At 40.4% G+C, this 15,414-nt stretch overlaps 2 protein-coding genes across 2 annotated transcripts; one reads left to right on the forward strand and one right to left on the reverse strand.

The window, feature by feature from the left end:
• Nucleotides 1-135: 135 nt before the first annotated feature.
• Nucleotides 136-2,587, reverse strand: LOC116251500 (U-box domain-containing protein 38-like). Its single transcript, XM_031625814.2, has one exon. The coding sequence runs from the start codon at nucleotides 2,052-2,054 to the stop codon at nucleotides 258-260; it is 1,797 nt and encodes a 598-aa protein (XP_031481674.1). The 5' UTR covers nucleotides 2,055-2,587; the 3' UTR covers nucleotides 136-257.
• A 7,548-nt stretch (nucleotides 2,588-10,135) lies between these two features.
• On the forward strand, nucleotides 10,136-12,098 carry LOC116249924 (zinc finger AN1 domain-containing stress-associated protein 12). Its single transcript, XM_031623238.2, has 2 exons — nucleotides 10,136-10,527; nucleotides 11,364-12,098. The coding sequence occupies exons 1-2, from the start codon at nucleotides 10,423-10,425 to the stop codon at nucleotides 11,877-11,879; spliced, it is 621 nt and encodes a 206-aa protein (XP_031479098.1). The 5' UTR covers nucleotides 10,136-10,422; the 3' UTR covers nucleotides 11,880-12,098.
• Nucleotides 12,099-15,414: the final 3,316 nt, after the last annotated feature.

A 15,414-nucleotide genomic window follows, 5' to 3' on the forward strand; every position in this document is an offset into this window, starting at 1 on the left:
ACTCTTACCTTCAAGGTTGGTCAGAAAATGCAGACCGCACTCTTTTTTTTGGAACACAAAGCTTGCTTTCGTGTAAAGACCATTAATATTAGATTCCCCAAAAATGTAAAGCGGAAAAGGCACAACTCAACTTGCTAAAAGCAAATTATAAAGACAGCCATATATTATATAACAGCATGTACCCAATTTGCCGAATTAAACAAAAAAAAAAAGAAACGAACACGCTTTTATGTATAGCAAGATGGAGGAATAAAGGCTCAAAACTCTGTGGAGTTGGGCCCAAGTATGAGACGCTTGTGGCGCGCACGAGCTTGAGCAGCTTGCTCCGTGAGGTCGAAGCCGTCATCCTCGGCGGCGTCGGCATCTCTGCTAGCCGATGATGCCGCCGCGCCTTTCATCAGCAGCAGCAACTTCCCCGCCCGTTCTCTTGCCCGGTCGCTCCCTCGCTCGGCCACCACCGTCAGCACCTCCAGCGCGCCGGCCTCCCGTGCCAAGCCCTTGAAGCGCCAGGTATCTCGCGCCAGCAGGCAGAGCGCCGCGACGCTGTGCTCCCGAATCGCTGCCAAGTGCCTCTCGTCCCCCGTCCCTTGCCAGCTCTCGGCGATTAAGGCTACGAGCGCTGCGACCGCGTTGGCGTCAAGCATTGCGGCCCGGCCTTCCGTGCCGGCTGCCAAGTTGCAGAGGATGAGCACGGCTCGAGTCGCCAGGCTCGGTTCGTCGCCGCGAGCGAGCGCCATGAGCTTCGGCAGCGCGCCTGCGCGCATCAGCTTGGTGCGGTTGCCCCTCGCGAACGACAGGTGGTAAAGCGCCATTGCAGCGTCCAGCCTGGCGCGGCCGTCCAGGGTGGAGCTGAGCAGGTGGAGCAGCGGCTGGACCGCGCCCAGCACGCCCAGCGCCGTCCTGTTCTCGTCCTCCAGAGCCAGGCTGAAGATGGCTCCGGCGGCGTGCTCTTGTGCCTCCACGTGTCCTCCTTTGAGCACGTCGATCAATGCCGGGACGGTTCCCGAGCGTACGATCTTGACCTTGTTGACCTTTTCCAGAGACAGGTTGACGAAGGCGGCCACGGCGTTGACTTGAAGTCCGGCGTACCGCGACGCCATTAACGCCGCCAGGCAAGCGAGCAGCTCGCGCGTGCACATCCTCAGACGCGCGTCGCGGTCCTCGCGTGTCAGGTTTCGAAGCTCGACGGCGGCCTCCTCCTGGTCTGAGACGATTCCGGACCTCATCTTCGCGATCAGCCCATCCGACTCACCAGAAGTACCGCACGAGATTGAAACCGAGCCGAATGACTCCGACAGGCATGCAGGCCTCGTGGCCAGTTCGAGCGGACGGGCCGATGAGGTGAAGCCCGAGTCTGACGAGTCGAATCGATCGAACCGGCGGTTCACCTCCGTTGCTGCGTAGGAGAATTCCACGGCCGGGTCGCTCTGGACTCGGTTGAGGATCTGTTCCGAGTCGGATAGACCTACAATGGAGTCGTCGGGCGTCAGATTACTTCGGGAAATCGAGTCCGGTGAATCGATGGGGACGAGGTGCAGATCACTTTCGGAGGCGGTGAGAGAGGCATCGCCGCTGCTTCTGTACGATTTCGACCCCGACTCGGAGCAGTCCATTCGGGACTCCATTTCTGAGGTGGAGCAGAGATCGGCGGAGGGGTCCGGGACGCGGGAAGCGTCCTCCGTCGTTGGGGATGTTTCTACAAAATTGTGCGCGAGAGCAGCGGCCGTCTCGGGGTCCGGCGGGTCTGGCAGCGGTAAGCCGGAGTCGCGGCACCAGTTGGCGATGGCCGTCTTGAGGGCGATATTGGGGATTAGAGTTGGGGTGGAGGTGGTGGTGGTGGCTGTTGACGGGAAGAGTTGTTGTTGGTGGTGGTTGGGAGGTAAGGCAAGGAGGGCCTCGATGCATCGGCGCTCGAAGGTCTGGCCGGAGGGAACGATGACGGGGTCTGCCATGGGAGCGTTGGAGATGGGGCAGAGGAACTCGAGCGGTGGTGCTTTCTGGCGTTGCTGACGGAAGTGGAAGGATATCCTCCACCGGTTTTTGCCGCTGCCCATTTCCTTCCTCCTCTCCCTCACTGTGGACAAGATATCCAGCGATCGAATGAACCAGAATGGGCCTGTGGTCTCTCTCTCTCTCTCTCTCTCTCTCTCTCTCTCTCTCTGTCTTAGGTGGGAGGAGACATCAGAAGAAGCCTTCGGCCAGAGAAGAAGCGAGTCAAGCGACTACAGAGAGATAGGGAGAGAGAAGACGGGGCCACTTTCCAAACGCCAAATCGATCTTTTAGATGTCCTGCACATGAATGTGTTTCACTTCCACCAATTGTTTATTAGGATATTTCGGGATTGTCATTCCTTTCATTCTCTCACCGCAGAAATTTAAAAAAAAAAATTAACACTTGCTGAAATCAAATAAAAAACTTTTGACTCATTAAACGCAGTTTTTCAGCACATTGGATGATTCCGATTTCGCTTTCAAAATACAACTCTACTGAATTTTAAATTCTCAACTGATTTTCTTTACAATTTTTCCTTCTTTTTTCTTATTCAGTCAATGTCTCAGCTGATTTTCTTTACAATTTTTCCTTCTTTTTTTTTTATGCAGACAATGGCTTGATTGAAGCTCGGGTTCTCTTTACCATGATGATGAATTTATCATGGAACAACGTTCGGATTATTACAGCAGAGAAAATACTGTTCTTTTTCTTTTCTGAATAGAAAGGGTATTTATTATCCTGATTTAAATTTTCCCACTTTAATTTCGTGGAGATGATGTCATGCGCTTTAAAGAAGAGGATGACGTGAGTTTACAGAGGAGAAGACATCATAATTGATATCAATCAATGCCTTGTACCCTTACTACCTCCTTTTTTTTGTAATCAGGAATTGCAGGTTTCCCCGCAAGAACAATGTTCAATGTTCCAAGTCTTGGAAGAAAAAGTTTGACGATTCATTTGGGCCCATGCATTATCTTGACTCACATCAGCTTCTGGACTGGGTCAAATCCAGCTCCTCCATCGGAATCTACGTACCTTTCTCTCACGGATGGAGCCAAGTAAGACCGGCCTCATATTTTTAAAAAACATGTTCAAATCCTTGTAAGAATTTTTTTAAAAAATATATTGGCTGGGTCCCAAGACAAAAATCCTGGCTGTCATGTTATGTGTTTGCATTTGATTCTCGCAACTCTTAGCAGTCAATTGAGGGTCCGTTTGGCAATTGGAACACTCAAAGTGTTCCGTGAATCAATCCTAAAAATTGAGTTAGTTATTCTGAAACATGATAGAAATTGTTGGTCTGTCTGGCTGATTAATGGCACTTGAGTAGTTATTTGATAACAACACGATGTGAATGTTTTATAAATCTGTCTCAAAGATTAGAGACATATTCATGTAGCACTAAAACACGTGTTCTATGAATCTACCTTAATTTTTAAATCAAATTTATAAAACACTCACCCACAAAGTGTTTCTACCACCAAACAGAGGTGAGGCGAGGAGACAGGTGTATATCTTTTTGAAAACGGAGACGAAAAGAAAAACTCTTGGAACTTTTGCACCTTAAATATGTTTTGCAACCAACACATGCGTAAGAACAACTCTTTGTCTTCTGCAATAAATGATGCTTAAGACAGTCGGACTGTGACTGCTTGTCTCGTAGCTATGGCGGACTGCATAGAAGCAGTGTCTTGGAATCATAGACGTGGATCCTTGTGCTCCACATAATGCTCACAGACACAGATGAGACTGCACATATACGCAAGAAACATGAAAAAGATGAGGCTTTTGTTTGATTAATTGGGGTTTTACTATGACAATGATAGTAAAATTGACTGAACTTCAAAGAGGGGGGAGGTTGGGCCCCATGATTGGATGCATGCAGATATAAAGGAAAAAGCAGCTCCAGTTGCCATCCACCTTTGATCAGGAATTATTGACCCACAGAACTTGTGAAATTCCTTGATTCTCTTTGTTTATCAACATTCGAAAGCCAACTTTAACTTTTGCCTCTTCGTTATATATTTCATGGGGCCAATAACATGGGTGGCAAGAAGAAAGCAGCTCTTTCTTTTCTTTTGGCGGCCTTCTTATTCTGTGTCCTTCTTTGTTTATGATTTTTATATGAGGCAGTCAGAGACTTAAGAGTTAAGGATCCAAAAGTGGGTCAGTCTCAGCCCTCAAAGCCTTTGTTTGAGTGACACTAGAAATCTAAGGTTTTGTTTTTGCTTGAAGTAGAATATTAAATTGCGTCTTCTAAGCACTGTTTCATATTGGAACGCACCAGCCTTTTATACCCATTCTTCTCTGTCTTGCGTGTCCTGATCGTTCGATCTCTGTCTGATGCTTGCGTCGATTTCGCCTAAACAAAACGTGTCCGTTCTGTTCCGTGACATTTCAATGCATTCAAACGACCTCTTAAGGGACAACCTACCATGAGAAACATCATGTCAGTGTCCTATGAATCCATCTAGAATATCAAAGTGTTTTTTAATCTATTTTAATATTTTGAGATAGATTTATGAAACACTGTGTAAAATGTGCACTGTTCTAATTATCTCTTGCTTGAAAAAGCTTCTAAGTTACTTTACCTGGTTATTGAGAAATTTCTTCAGAAACAAGTTATATGTTATTCAAAGAAAGGTCCCAAAGATTTTAATTTCTCCAACTTCAAGTTATTTTCCCCGATGTTGAGAAATTTCTTTAGAAACATGCTATGTGATATTTAAATGAAGGTCCCCAAAGATTTTAATTTCTCTAACTTCATCGGTTTTACTAAGGTCAAGCAAAAGTATCCAAAGGCTCACCTCACCAGTTGTATAAGACGATGAAAGGCGAGGTGAGTACGAAAGATTAGTTGGACGATGACAGGCAACTGGCGGGACCATGCCGTATTCACAAACCACAGCTCTACCAAACGTCTCGCTCACACGTTGCTTCTTGCACAAGCGATCTGAATTTAATAGCCGAACTAAATTCAAAATTTGATTTCACAATCTGAATTTCATCTGATTTCAGCATTCAAATATAAATCCAAAATTTGAGTAGAATGTGGCCAATTTTCAAAATACAAGAGCATTAGATACAAAACATTTATTTAAAATCAAATCCGATGTAAATATGAATCCAAATTCAATCAGATATTTATGTATATCCGAATCGTTCTTTCTAAAATCTAAATCCGATCTGATTTTTGATCGGCCATAAACAAGTTTTTCATGTCTAACTTTTTTGGAACGATTCAGATAGATATCTCACACGTCTTACTTCTTGATGTAGTATCCAAAGATGCCTTAGGATATACGATATCCGGCGGAGCTACCGTGGTGGACCTTGCTTGACCCCGCCTGTGAAATGAATGATTATTACCCTTTTGCCTTCAGCTTTTTGGAAGTAAAAATACACAAGAAAGCGTTTCCTCCATTACCAAATACTGCCAACTTATTACATCCAATCGTTCTGTATCGGAAGATGCTCCCATTTAATTGCTCGACGCAGAAAGCATCATTCACATCATATTTTATTTATTTCACCCATAAACATACGGTAGTCTAAAAAATAAAATAAAACAAGTTGTTCCCTTTTGTCATAGTTGATAATAAGTATGATTATTATTTAACGGCTGAGAACTCTTGAGAAGACATTCTTGAAAAATAAGTAACTTCAACAAGTATAATACCAACTTGGAGTGTACGCCATGAGGAGCACCCAGCTAACTTCTTTAATGTGGATATTTACACGTGAGGATGAAAAATTTATATACTTTTTTCCCCTTCACTTGAATTCCTGGCTGTCCCCGACAGCATGCAATTTATAATTAATGAGTTCTATTGGGGCCAACAACGTTCCCGATGAGTCATAATTTATGCTTAATGATCAAGCTTCACTAAGAAATGACAGTTCCCAATGGCATTCTTATGTCGCTCAAAGCCGAACTTAAAGACTAGACAAATTGATCTTATTTATAGATAAACTTTGTCCAATGTTGCTTCCCGATGAGGGCAAAGTCCCTTACTTCTCATCCCATCTTTCTTTTGATGTCTCATGGTGACTTCTCTATTATATTTTAACTTGCATATATATATTGTTGTTTTCTTTTTATAGTATAGACAATTGATATTACAAGAGCTCGAAACAAAGACAGACAATTGATGTTATAAGAGCTCGAGCTCGAAATAAAGACTGGTCACCTACCGATCTGTCATACCAACCTCCTTGAACATCTTTATCCAATATTGATTTACACATAATTGATCAAATGATATTTGAAAATGGTTCTTTTGGATGCTCTGAAATTTCTTGCTCTCATTGGACCATTGAGGATCTTGATGCATGGATCTCTTGACTGAACAAATAGGAGGATCAAACCCACTTTTTTCTTAACTCTTGTTCAGATTCCACAAATTTTGGTATATATTTTCATCTTGCCAAATGTTTTTGTTTTTTTTTTCAATAGGCTAAAAGCTGTTTATTAGCGTTCAAAAAGAGCAGCTATGTCGCTTTTGGCAAAGGCGAGTTAGACTTGCTTTGAAGTTAGAAAGGCCGAGAAGAATTTGTTTTCGTTGGCACGGTGGTGTCCGCTGGACGCTAACAGCACGACCTTAACAATAAAAATAAGCATTTGTTAAAGAACGGGCAGTTGAATACGAGTTCGTGCAAATTTTATTAACTTTCGAATAGTAGAGCGTAGAGTACTTTAATTAATTAGTGAACAAAACAAGAGAATGTTTTTCATATCGAGTAATAGACTTATGAGAGCCGCATTTGGTATATTCTGGAGACATTTTCTACAATGTTTCAACTTGCACATCGGTTTTCAAGAATAAGAGTTACAACACTTAAGGGGGGTTCATAGTTTGAAATTTTGATTCAAGAATGAAACTTTTAGAACCTAATTCTTCTTCTTCAAACTAGATGAAATCAAAATTCCAGGTTTAGTTTCTTAATTCCTGAAACAAAATACCCCTTTTGTTTAATATCTCCAATTTGTTAAAAAATGTGCATTGGTTCTAAACTTACGTTCTAGTTATATCAAACAAGCCCTAATGTTCTTTGATTATTAGTTTTTTTTTTTTTTTCAAGCTAAATGGGTTTACACTCTCATTAACATATTAGATCGTTTATTGTGTTGCAACTAAAGGGACTTTTACAATCTGGTCTTACCAAGGGATGTCAACCATCTGGGTGCAGGTCTAATCGGATCTGGCTTTCAATTCAAATTAGGATTGGATTTTTTGAAATGGAGTTTCGACCTGACGATATATATAATTGGGTATGATAGCATAGGATTAAATTACATGATAATTTTCTTTTACTGACCCTTTTCCCTGAAGTTTTGCATTTTCATATGCAAGAAGATGAACACTCTCAAGATAGAAACGTGACAATGACAATGAGATTCGAACTTAGAACCTCTTATAGCTAAGCTGCCAAGCAATCCCTGGCTTCTAGCTAAGCTGCCAAGCATAACGAAGTCAGCTAACTCGACAACAATATATAACATTGCTAGAGAATGATCATTTACAGAAAACAAATGGAAACTGATCTAATGGGTCTATCGTTTTCTATCCCAAGGTTGGGGAATCTTTTGGGCGGTGATCTCGAAAAAGGAGAAAACGATGCTGCTGAGCATCGCTCGAGTTTGTTTAACAGGTCAATGGCTGCCAGAAACTTCCCCATGCTTTTGTCCCCATCATGCCAGACAGAAGGGCCAAGCATCAGAAGGACAAAACCTTTGTCAGAAACGTCGACAAACCTTGACCTGTATTAATCGTAGGACATGTTTTGTTACCAGAAAAGAAGTTTAAGTTTTGGATCAGAACTGCAGTAGTGCACGGAAGCAGAAAAAGAAAAAAAAACAGGCGAGAAGATGATCTTATTCACTTTGCTTAAAGACTTCTGCAAGAGTCTCTGGAGATCCCAACTTACATTGCAAAACTCTCCTCCTTGGGATCCCTCTCTATTGTACTCACGAAGGATCGGTAACTGTTAAGAATGCCTCAGTTTGGTTTAAGATGGATCTCCAGCAAAACAATCTCCACAGCCCAATTGAACTTCAAAGAAATGTTTCTTCCTTATCGTATGAGAAAGCCACGGTTGCCACTAAAACAAGGTCCACAGACTTTTAAGAAGCTTACTGACTGCATTCTCTTGACGCTTTCAGTTTCTTTTCTTTTTTCATCTTTTCTGAAAACCAATATGTTTTCCAATACCAAATCTCTGAAGTTTTTTTTCTTCTATTTTATATGCATCATAGCAGTTTGCCAGCAAGTAAATTGCTGGGAAACGCCACAGAAATCGAACGTTGACATTTTGCTGATGACGACAATGACTAAAAAGATTATATAGAAGAATACTTTTGCCTTGCATTTGACATTTTGCTGATGACGACAATGACAAAAAAACTCTATAAAAGAACACTTTTCTGCAACCTTTCAATTCCACAAAATTTGCATCTTCAAATGCACAAGAGGAAAAAAAAAAAAAAAAACTCGACAAACACAAAGAACCAAACGAGCGACAGAGACGCATTCTATTTTTAACTTATGTAAAACTCTTTTTAAAATGAAAAAAGTAAAAACTATAGAAAAGAGTCTCACAGAATCTGAATCTGCTCCATACAAAATAATGATTTATCACACAAGAGCACACAAAATTTTTACTCTTCAATTCAAACTCAAAAACACTACGGGAGAGAAATAACAAATAAATAAGAACGTAAAAACTGGAAGAATATCATCTAATCATGCAGAAATGACAATTTTAAAATCAAAATCACTCGTTAGTTCTCTCCCTTTTTTTTTTTGTAAAACAAAGAGACATTGAGGAGCTGATGAAGATCACATATAATATAACCCAAGTAAAAATTAAACTTTTTTCACTCTGTGACTTTCTTTTTCTTAGGTTCAGATGATTGCAATAGTGGAGGAGGCATCTCTCTCTAAAGGGGACCTACTCCTTTTCTTTCTTCTTCGTTTTCCTTTTGCCTTTACTCAGAAAATGGATGCAAGGGTTAATGTCTTTTCTGGGGAGCGCAGAGAAGTTGGCCAGCTAGGAGGGCCCCCTTTCCCTTGCCCTTGATTTTTTTTAGAGCCCGGCCAAACGGTCTAAAGATTTATATGGGTATGGTCAAACTAAACTCGAATCTAAAAAATACATTACGCAACTAAAATTTTCAATTTTTGTAATGTAATTTTTTTTTTTTTTCAGTTAGTTGGGGTGGAGCCAGAGTAACAAACAATAAATAGGGTTGTTGACATTTACCATGGAGAAGAGGGTCCTCCACATGGAGGGGACCGGACCCAAAGTAACCTAACAGCTTCAGTTCACAGCCTTTGAGTTTGATAACCTTGCTCTCACATCTACTTGATTTGAGACCATCGAGGATCTTGGATTGGAAGGTTTGAGGTCAGGCCCTCTTCCATCGGACGTCAATTCTAAATCTCAAATCCTTATTTTTCCACTGATCTGAAATCCAGTGTTTGTCTATTTTGTAGACTCCATCTACAAAGGATTTCAAATCAGCCTTGGATTTGAGATCCAAAAGTTGTCAGACGCACCCTAAAAGATCAGACTCTCGCAAGTGCGCCTCAACGAGCACTTGACCATTACGTAGCAAAAGTAGAGAGTGAAGCCTGAGATATTCATGTGACACTTGAAAAGTGTTTCATTATTTTAAATTCTAAAGTCATAAATATGATCTACATATAACTAGTTCACCTATGCATGATAAAGCCATACCGTAAAATAATATCAGGATCTCAGATCCATGGAAAACAAAAGTAAGAACACTGGCAAGTATTAATGAAAAAAAAAATATCATTAGCATTGCTTAATTACCACCCGCGTTTAGACCAGTCGGGGAGATCAAAGATATAAAAATTCAAAATACTTAAACATTGTCTTAAATTTTCTCATTAAAAGAGTTCTTCAAGTCGCAAAAATTCTATCATTCTTTTGCTAGAGATCTGTTTTCCTCTTATGCAAGATGCCGTCAGCCAAATTGTTTTCCGACGACCATACGACGTTGAAGATCGCCTTCGTGTGATGAAGGTTTCTTTTTAATGGGGTAAGAGGTGTCCGGATGGATGGTTAAGCCCCAATGAGGCGCGCTTCCAGAAAAGCACCACCAAACCGTGCGGTTTTCTGAAATTGGTCGAGCCGTCGTTTTCCTCTTACCAACCTCCCCCGCGGCAAACACGTTTACACCAGCCATTTTCTAGAAATTTCCCGAGCGGGTCGGCCCCGTGGGTAAGATTTCGAAGAAAGCCGCGTCGCAGAAGCAAACTCAAGGCTCAATTGACTTGTTCCCCAAGAATAAGCTCCCTCTTTTCAACGCATAAATACCATCCCCACGCATCAATTCATCCCATATTTCTTCTTTCATCAAGATTGGAGATTGTTCCCGAACAGATTGAGAAAACCAGAAGATGGGGGAGAGAGGAAGCGATCTTCTTGATTTGGGCAGGCACTGCCAGTTCGATGAATGCCATCAACTTGATTTCCTCCCTTTCAAATGTGATGGATGCAAGAAGGTAAGCGCTTCCTGCTTTTGGGTATCATTCTTCTCCATGTTGGCTGATGCCATAGAAACCCGTCTATGTTTTGATGTTTTTTGTTGGTCTTAGCATGAAAGGCAATCTGTCTCTGCAAACCAATCCCGCCCATATTGCTTGGGGGCGAGGCCTTTTACCAAGTTTGCATGGGCCCATGGTTGTCATGTCGTAGATGGATGGTGGGCCTTAAAGTTAAATTTGGGTGTATTCTTTCATGGTGATTGAAAAGGATCCACTCTTTAGCATTTTGCGGATTGGAGGTCTGTTACTGTTTGAACTCGTGTATATATTTTTTGCCTTAGCCAAGAAAAATGAAAGTCAATCATGTGATGTGGAATGAATTTAGATATCTTACATGGGAAAACCAATATCCTGCTTTTTTGTTACTCAGAGGAACTTTCAGAGGTTTTCGTTTTCTTCAATTGGACAAATTCGGAAATCTTTTCACCCAGAACTGCAGGCCCTGTTTTTGGTTCGTAAGCTTTAGAAAGGCTAGCTTGCAAACTTATATCGCCACTGTTCTAATGCGGCCTCTTATTGCTATATGTAAATTAATGTTTGTGAACTTCACATCCGTGATAAGTCAAAGTATGTTTTGCCCTTTTAGTAACATGGCCATGTTATAGTTCATTCTTGAGTCATTTAGAAGATCTATTTATCCCTTGAACCCATATTTCTTTATATGACGGAAGAGAAGGTACCTAAATATTCATCCAAGGCTCAAATTGATGAAGAATTTCTTGAGAATCTGACAACTTATGCCACTGAATTTGGTTCACTAAGTGACGGTATAATTATGCTATTTGGTACAACAGGTTTTCTGTTTGGAGCACAGGACCTATGGATCCCACAATTGCCCAAAAGCAGAGCGCAGGAGCAGAGAGGTGGTGATATGTGACGTGTGTTCGACATCCATTGAAATAACGGAAGAGAACAAGAAAACCATTGCTGCTAGTGGACAAAGTAATGGCAATCAAGAGATGGAAGTACTGTTGAAGATGGTGATGGAGAAACACAAGGCTTCGGGCAGGTGTGATCCTCGCCTGAAGCAGAAGCCCAGGTGTCCAATAAAAGGGTGCAAGGAGATATTGACCTTCTCTAATGCAATCACTTGTAGGACATGTGAGAAGAAGACGTGTCTGAAGCATAGGTTTCCTGCAGACCATGGTTGCACATCAGGAAAACGTGTGAATGTTACAAGATCCAAGCTTGTGATGCCATCATTTTTTTCAAAGGCGGGAAAGGAATGTGGGATTGAGAGCAATAAACATTCTAGTGCTAGAGCTTCTGCCTCTTCATCATCATCTTCTTCTTCTGTAAAAGTGAAATAGAATAATAGATGAGTGGTCTGTTAACCCGCAAAAGCTCTGGTCAAATTGCCAAGTTGAAGGTCATCTCTTGAACCATAATCTAGCCTTGGCCTGATTTTATTGTTTTGTTTGTCGTTCAAGATTCAGCGTTGCTTGTGGATGCTACAATTGCCGATTAAGGATCGATTTTGCTTGTAATACAGACTATATAGTTCCGAAGGAATCTTTTACTTGGTTCTACCTACCCCTCTCTCTCTCTCTCTCTCTTAACACAAACCGATGCATGGGGACATAACTTCCCATTTGAAAAATAGTATCTAAGAATGTAATTGCGGAAGTCGACTATCATGAAATCTTTCTCTCTAACACAAAGCGATGCATGGAACGTAACTTCCCATTAGAAAAGTAGTATCTAAGACTGTAATTGCAGAAGTCGAATATCAAAATTCTCATGTGCATTTTCTTCTAGGCTCATCAGTTTTCAGTGATTGGGCAGAAGTATAAAGCTGTCTGCGTCCTCTTAGCACGACCTAATATTCAACTGGCATGTTTGATTCATATCCCTGGCGTGGGAGTCAGAGGCAAAGAATGCAAGAAGCACGGCATGTTTCTGCCTACCTCCTGTTTTTACGTGAGTTGCATTTGCCAAGCACGAAAGGCGAAGTTCGCGTTTCTGTTTACATTTATAAGTCATAGTTATTGAACTCTGTCTACTTCGAATCTTGATTATAATGGTTTTTTATTTTTTTTTGGTTCCTCATATGCTTGAAAAAACTTCTTCTAACTCCATCTAGTTAGCAAAGAATTATCTAGTTGGGAAAATGGAAATTCTTACGACAGGACACTTATTTTTTTTGTCATCTAGAAAATGTGGACATCTGGGTGAATATCTATAAAGATCTTATAGCCTATCACCATGCTTTCTGCAACAACCTTGCATAGAATGTCCTCCGACTTTTGTCAGAAAGAAATATTTATGACAAAAACTGGAATGTACAAAAGAATTGCGAGGAAATCCTTGATCTTATCCTTGATCAGTGACTCATGCGATCCATCCATGACTTGGCTTCCTTGAATCACTGCCATTATATTCGCCCCTCCCTCTGGAAAGAGGAAACATCGATCTTTCCTGCTGAGCGCGAGCAACAAAACCTCCATGGTGGTTCTATAGTAAGTTAACTATCATCATGTTGGTTAGCTCCATTTGGTATTAGGAATATTTTGGTATTAGGAATATAGTGTGAGTGTTCCATGAATATGCTTCAAAATTTTTTATTTGATTCATTAAACTTTTTAAAGGCAAACTTAAAAACACTCACAAGATGTTTACAATGCGAAACAGCCTCTCAAGGACTTGGACTAGTAGTCAACAAGATCAGTTGCGACATGCTTTATGAGGCATAAACGGCTTGCGTAAGACGGGCAGACTGATTTCCAACCTCTGAATTTTTTCAAAACCTTGTTCAAAAGTCGGGCATAGAACTCCAAATTGCCAACAAAAAGGAGAAGATCTAAGTACTTGGAAGCAGAGGTTGGATAAAAGGAGTAACAATGTGCCGATAAAAGGAGTAATAATGGACTTCGTTGGATTCACTAACATGTCTACCTCATGCTTGAATGGCTTCAAAATGCAGCAGATCTTTTCTACAGCTTTCCGCCTAGTCTTACAACAAATAATAATATGACAAGATCATCTGTAAACTGGGGGATGAGAGATCCACACCTCATAGATGGGTGATGTAAGTGGATGTAAGTTCCTGCTGCGCCTTCATTTTCCTAATGAACATCTCGAGAACCACTGTAAAGATATATGCGGAAAGCGGGTTCCCTTCCCCAAGCCTAGCTTCTATAGTCTTGAAAATATCTTCCCTCTGTGAGGTGGAAACATTTATTTTGTTTCTCTTCTTTGGAGTCAATTCTTCCCTTTTCTGTGCTGTAATAGGTGTGGACTACTACTTCTGGGTGTTACTTCGTGACATTCCTCAAGATAGATCACTCTTCCAAATTTTTGCTGCTTGGAATTCTTTTTCTCATCCAAATGCTGAACAGTTTCTACATGTTCTAGATTTTTAATGTTATTGCATCTTCTGGGTGTCCCATTTTCTCAACAATTTCTGTTGTCCACTATAGGAGTTCGAGAGGGAACCATAATTTCTTGATGCTTATGCTTCCAACGAAACCTTATACTAACGGTGGCCAACTCTAAATACAACTAGTTGTTAAATTACACGTATATATATATTTTTGCCTTTGATATTCTTGAGACTTTGGGCCTGCTGTATTTCTACTTATGTTCGATATTCATGTATAATAGAGAATGAATGAGTGATGGCAGCAACCAGGGCAAGGCTGCTTGGCAACTTAGAGATGTAACCGTAGGTCTTTGAGGACCTTGTTTTAGTTCAGGTAAAGAAAAGATTTTTTTTTTTGGCTCGAGGTAACATAAAGATGCAAACATATGTTTTTTCCCCAAAAGTTCTTACAGGATAGATGTTGCAAAGATAACAGGTAGGCATCCGAGCAGCACCAGGATGGAGAAATAGCGGTAGATGATTGGTAACGCATATCGTATATCACGAATGTTGCATTAGGTGTACTCATCGTTCTGTGCAATTTGAGGGGAAAAAAATGATTTGAATGTTCTAAAACGGGTTATATTCCTGTTGTACTTGTACTATGATTAGTTTTGCTCATATATGTATCTACAGGGGCGGAGTTAAGAATTTTTGGTTGAATTATAGCTTTAAAATTTTAACAAGAGTCGAAATGTAATTTTTGGTAAATGAAGCAACATAAAAAGTGTAGTATGTTGTTTTCTTTTTACTAACTGATAAGTTAATTTAAACCCGTTAGATATACTTATTTTTCAAAATATGATATAACCATTAGCTTCCTGCAATTTTTTTCATTTCAAATTGATCGTTTTCATATCCTAGCACATCTTTTTGGTTGGTGTACTGTGGTTGGATTCAACAGAAACAACCTTAAGTAATCCAATTAACTAGTTAATATTTTTAAAATTATATGTATGTGTGATCACAGGATATTAATCTCAGTTGTCCACCTACACATACTTACGAAAAGTGTATCTTTCATAAATGAAATGGTTTTTTCCTTTTAACTTATAACTGTAGTGTGTGTGTGTGTGTGTGTGTGTGTTTCTGGACAATGTAATTTAATTTAAGAGCAAATGTGGTGCTCAAACATTTAAAAAGTATCAATAGCTTGTAGCTGGAATTTTTGACTAATTGTGGATTCACATTTTGCATGTCCGATTATGGTTTATATATATATATATATATATATATATAAAGAGAAGAAAACAGGTAGCTACCAAACCCTCATGAACCAAATTTTGATGGGAATAACATAGGTCATCAATTTCAAAGAGATTTGATGATAGAGATTAAGTTGTAGATATAGAAGTCAAGCTGTTATTTCAAAAGTCCAAAACCATTTTTTAAGGAGAAGAGAGAAAAAGAGAAAGAGAGACAAAAAAGGAAACAAATGAGTTTTCTTAAATGAAATACTTTGTGTAACTCATTTAAAGGGTATT

Source organism: Nymphaea colorata, chromosome 3, assembly GCF_008831285.2.
Source record: "Nymphaea colorata isolate Beijing-Zhang1983 chromosome 3, ASM883128v2, whole genome shotgun sequence".
Lineage (NCBI taxonomy): Eukaryota > Viridiplantae > Streptophyta > Magnoliopsida > Nymphaeales > Nymphaeaceae > Nymphaea > Nymphaea colorata.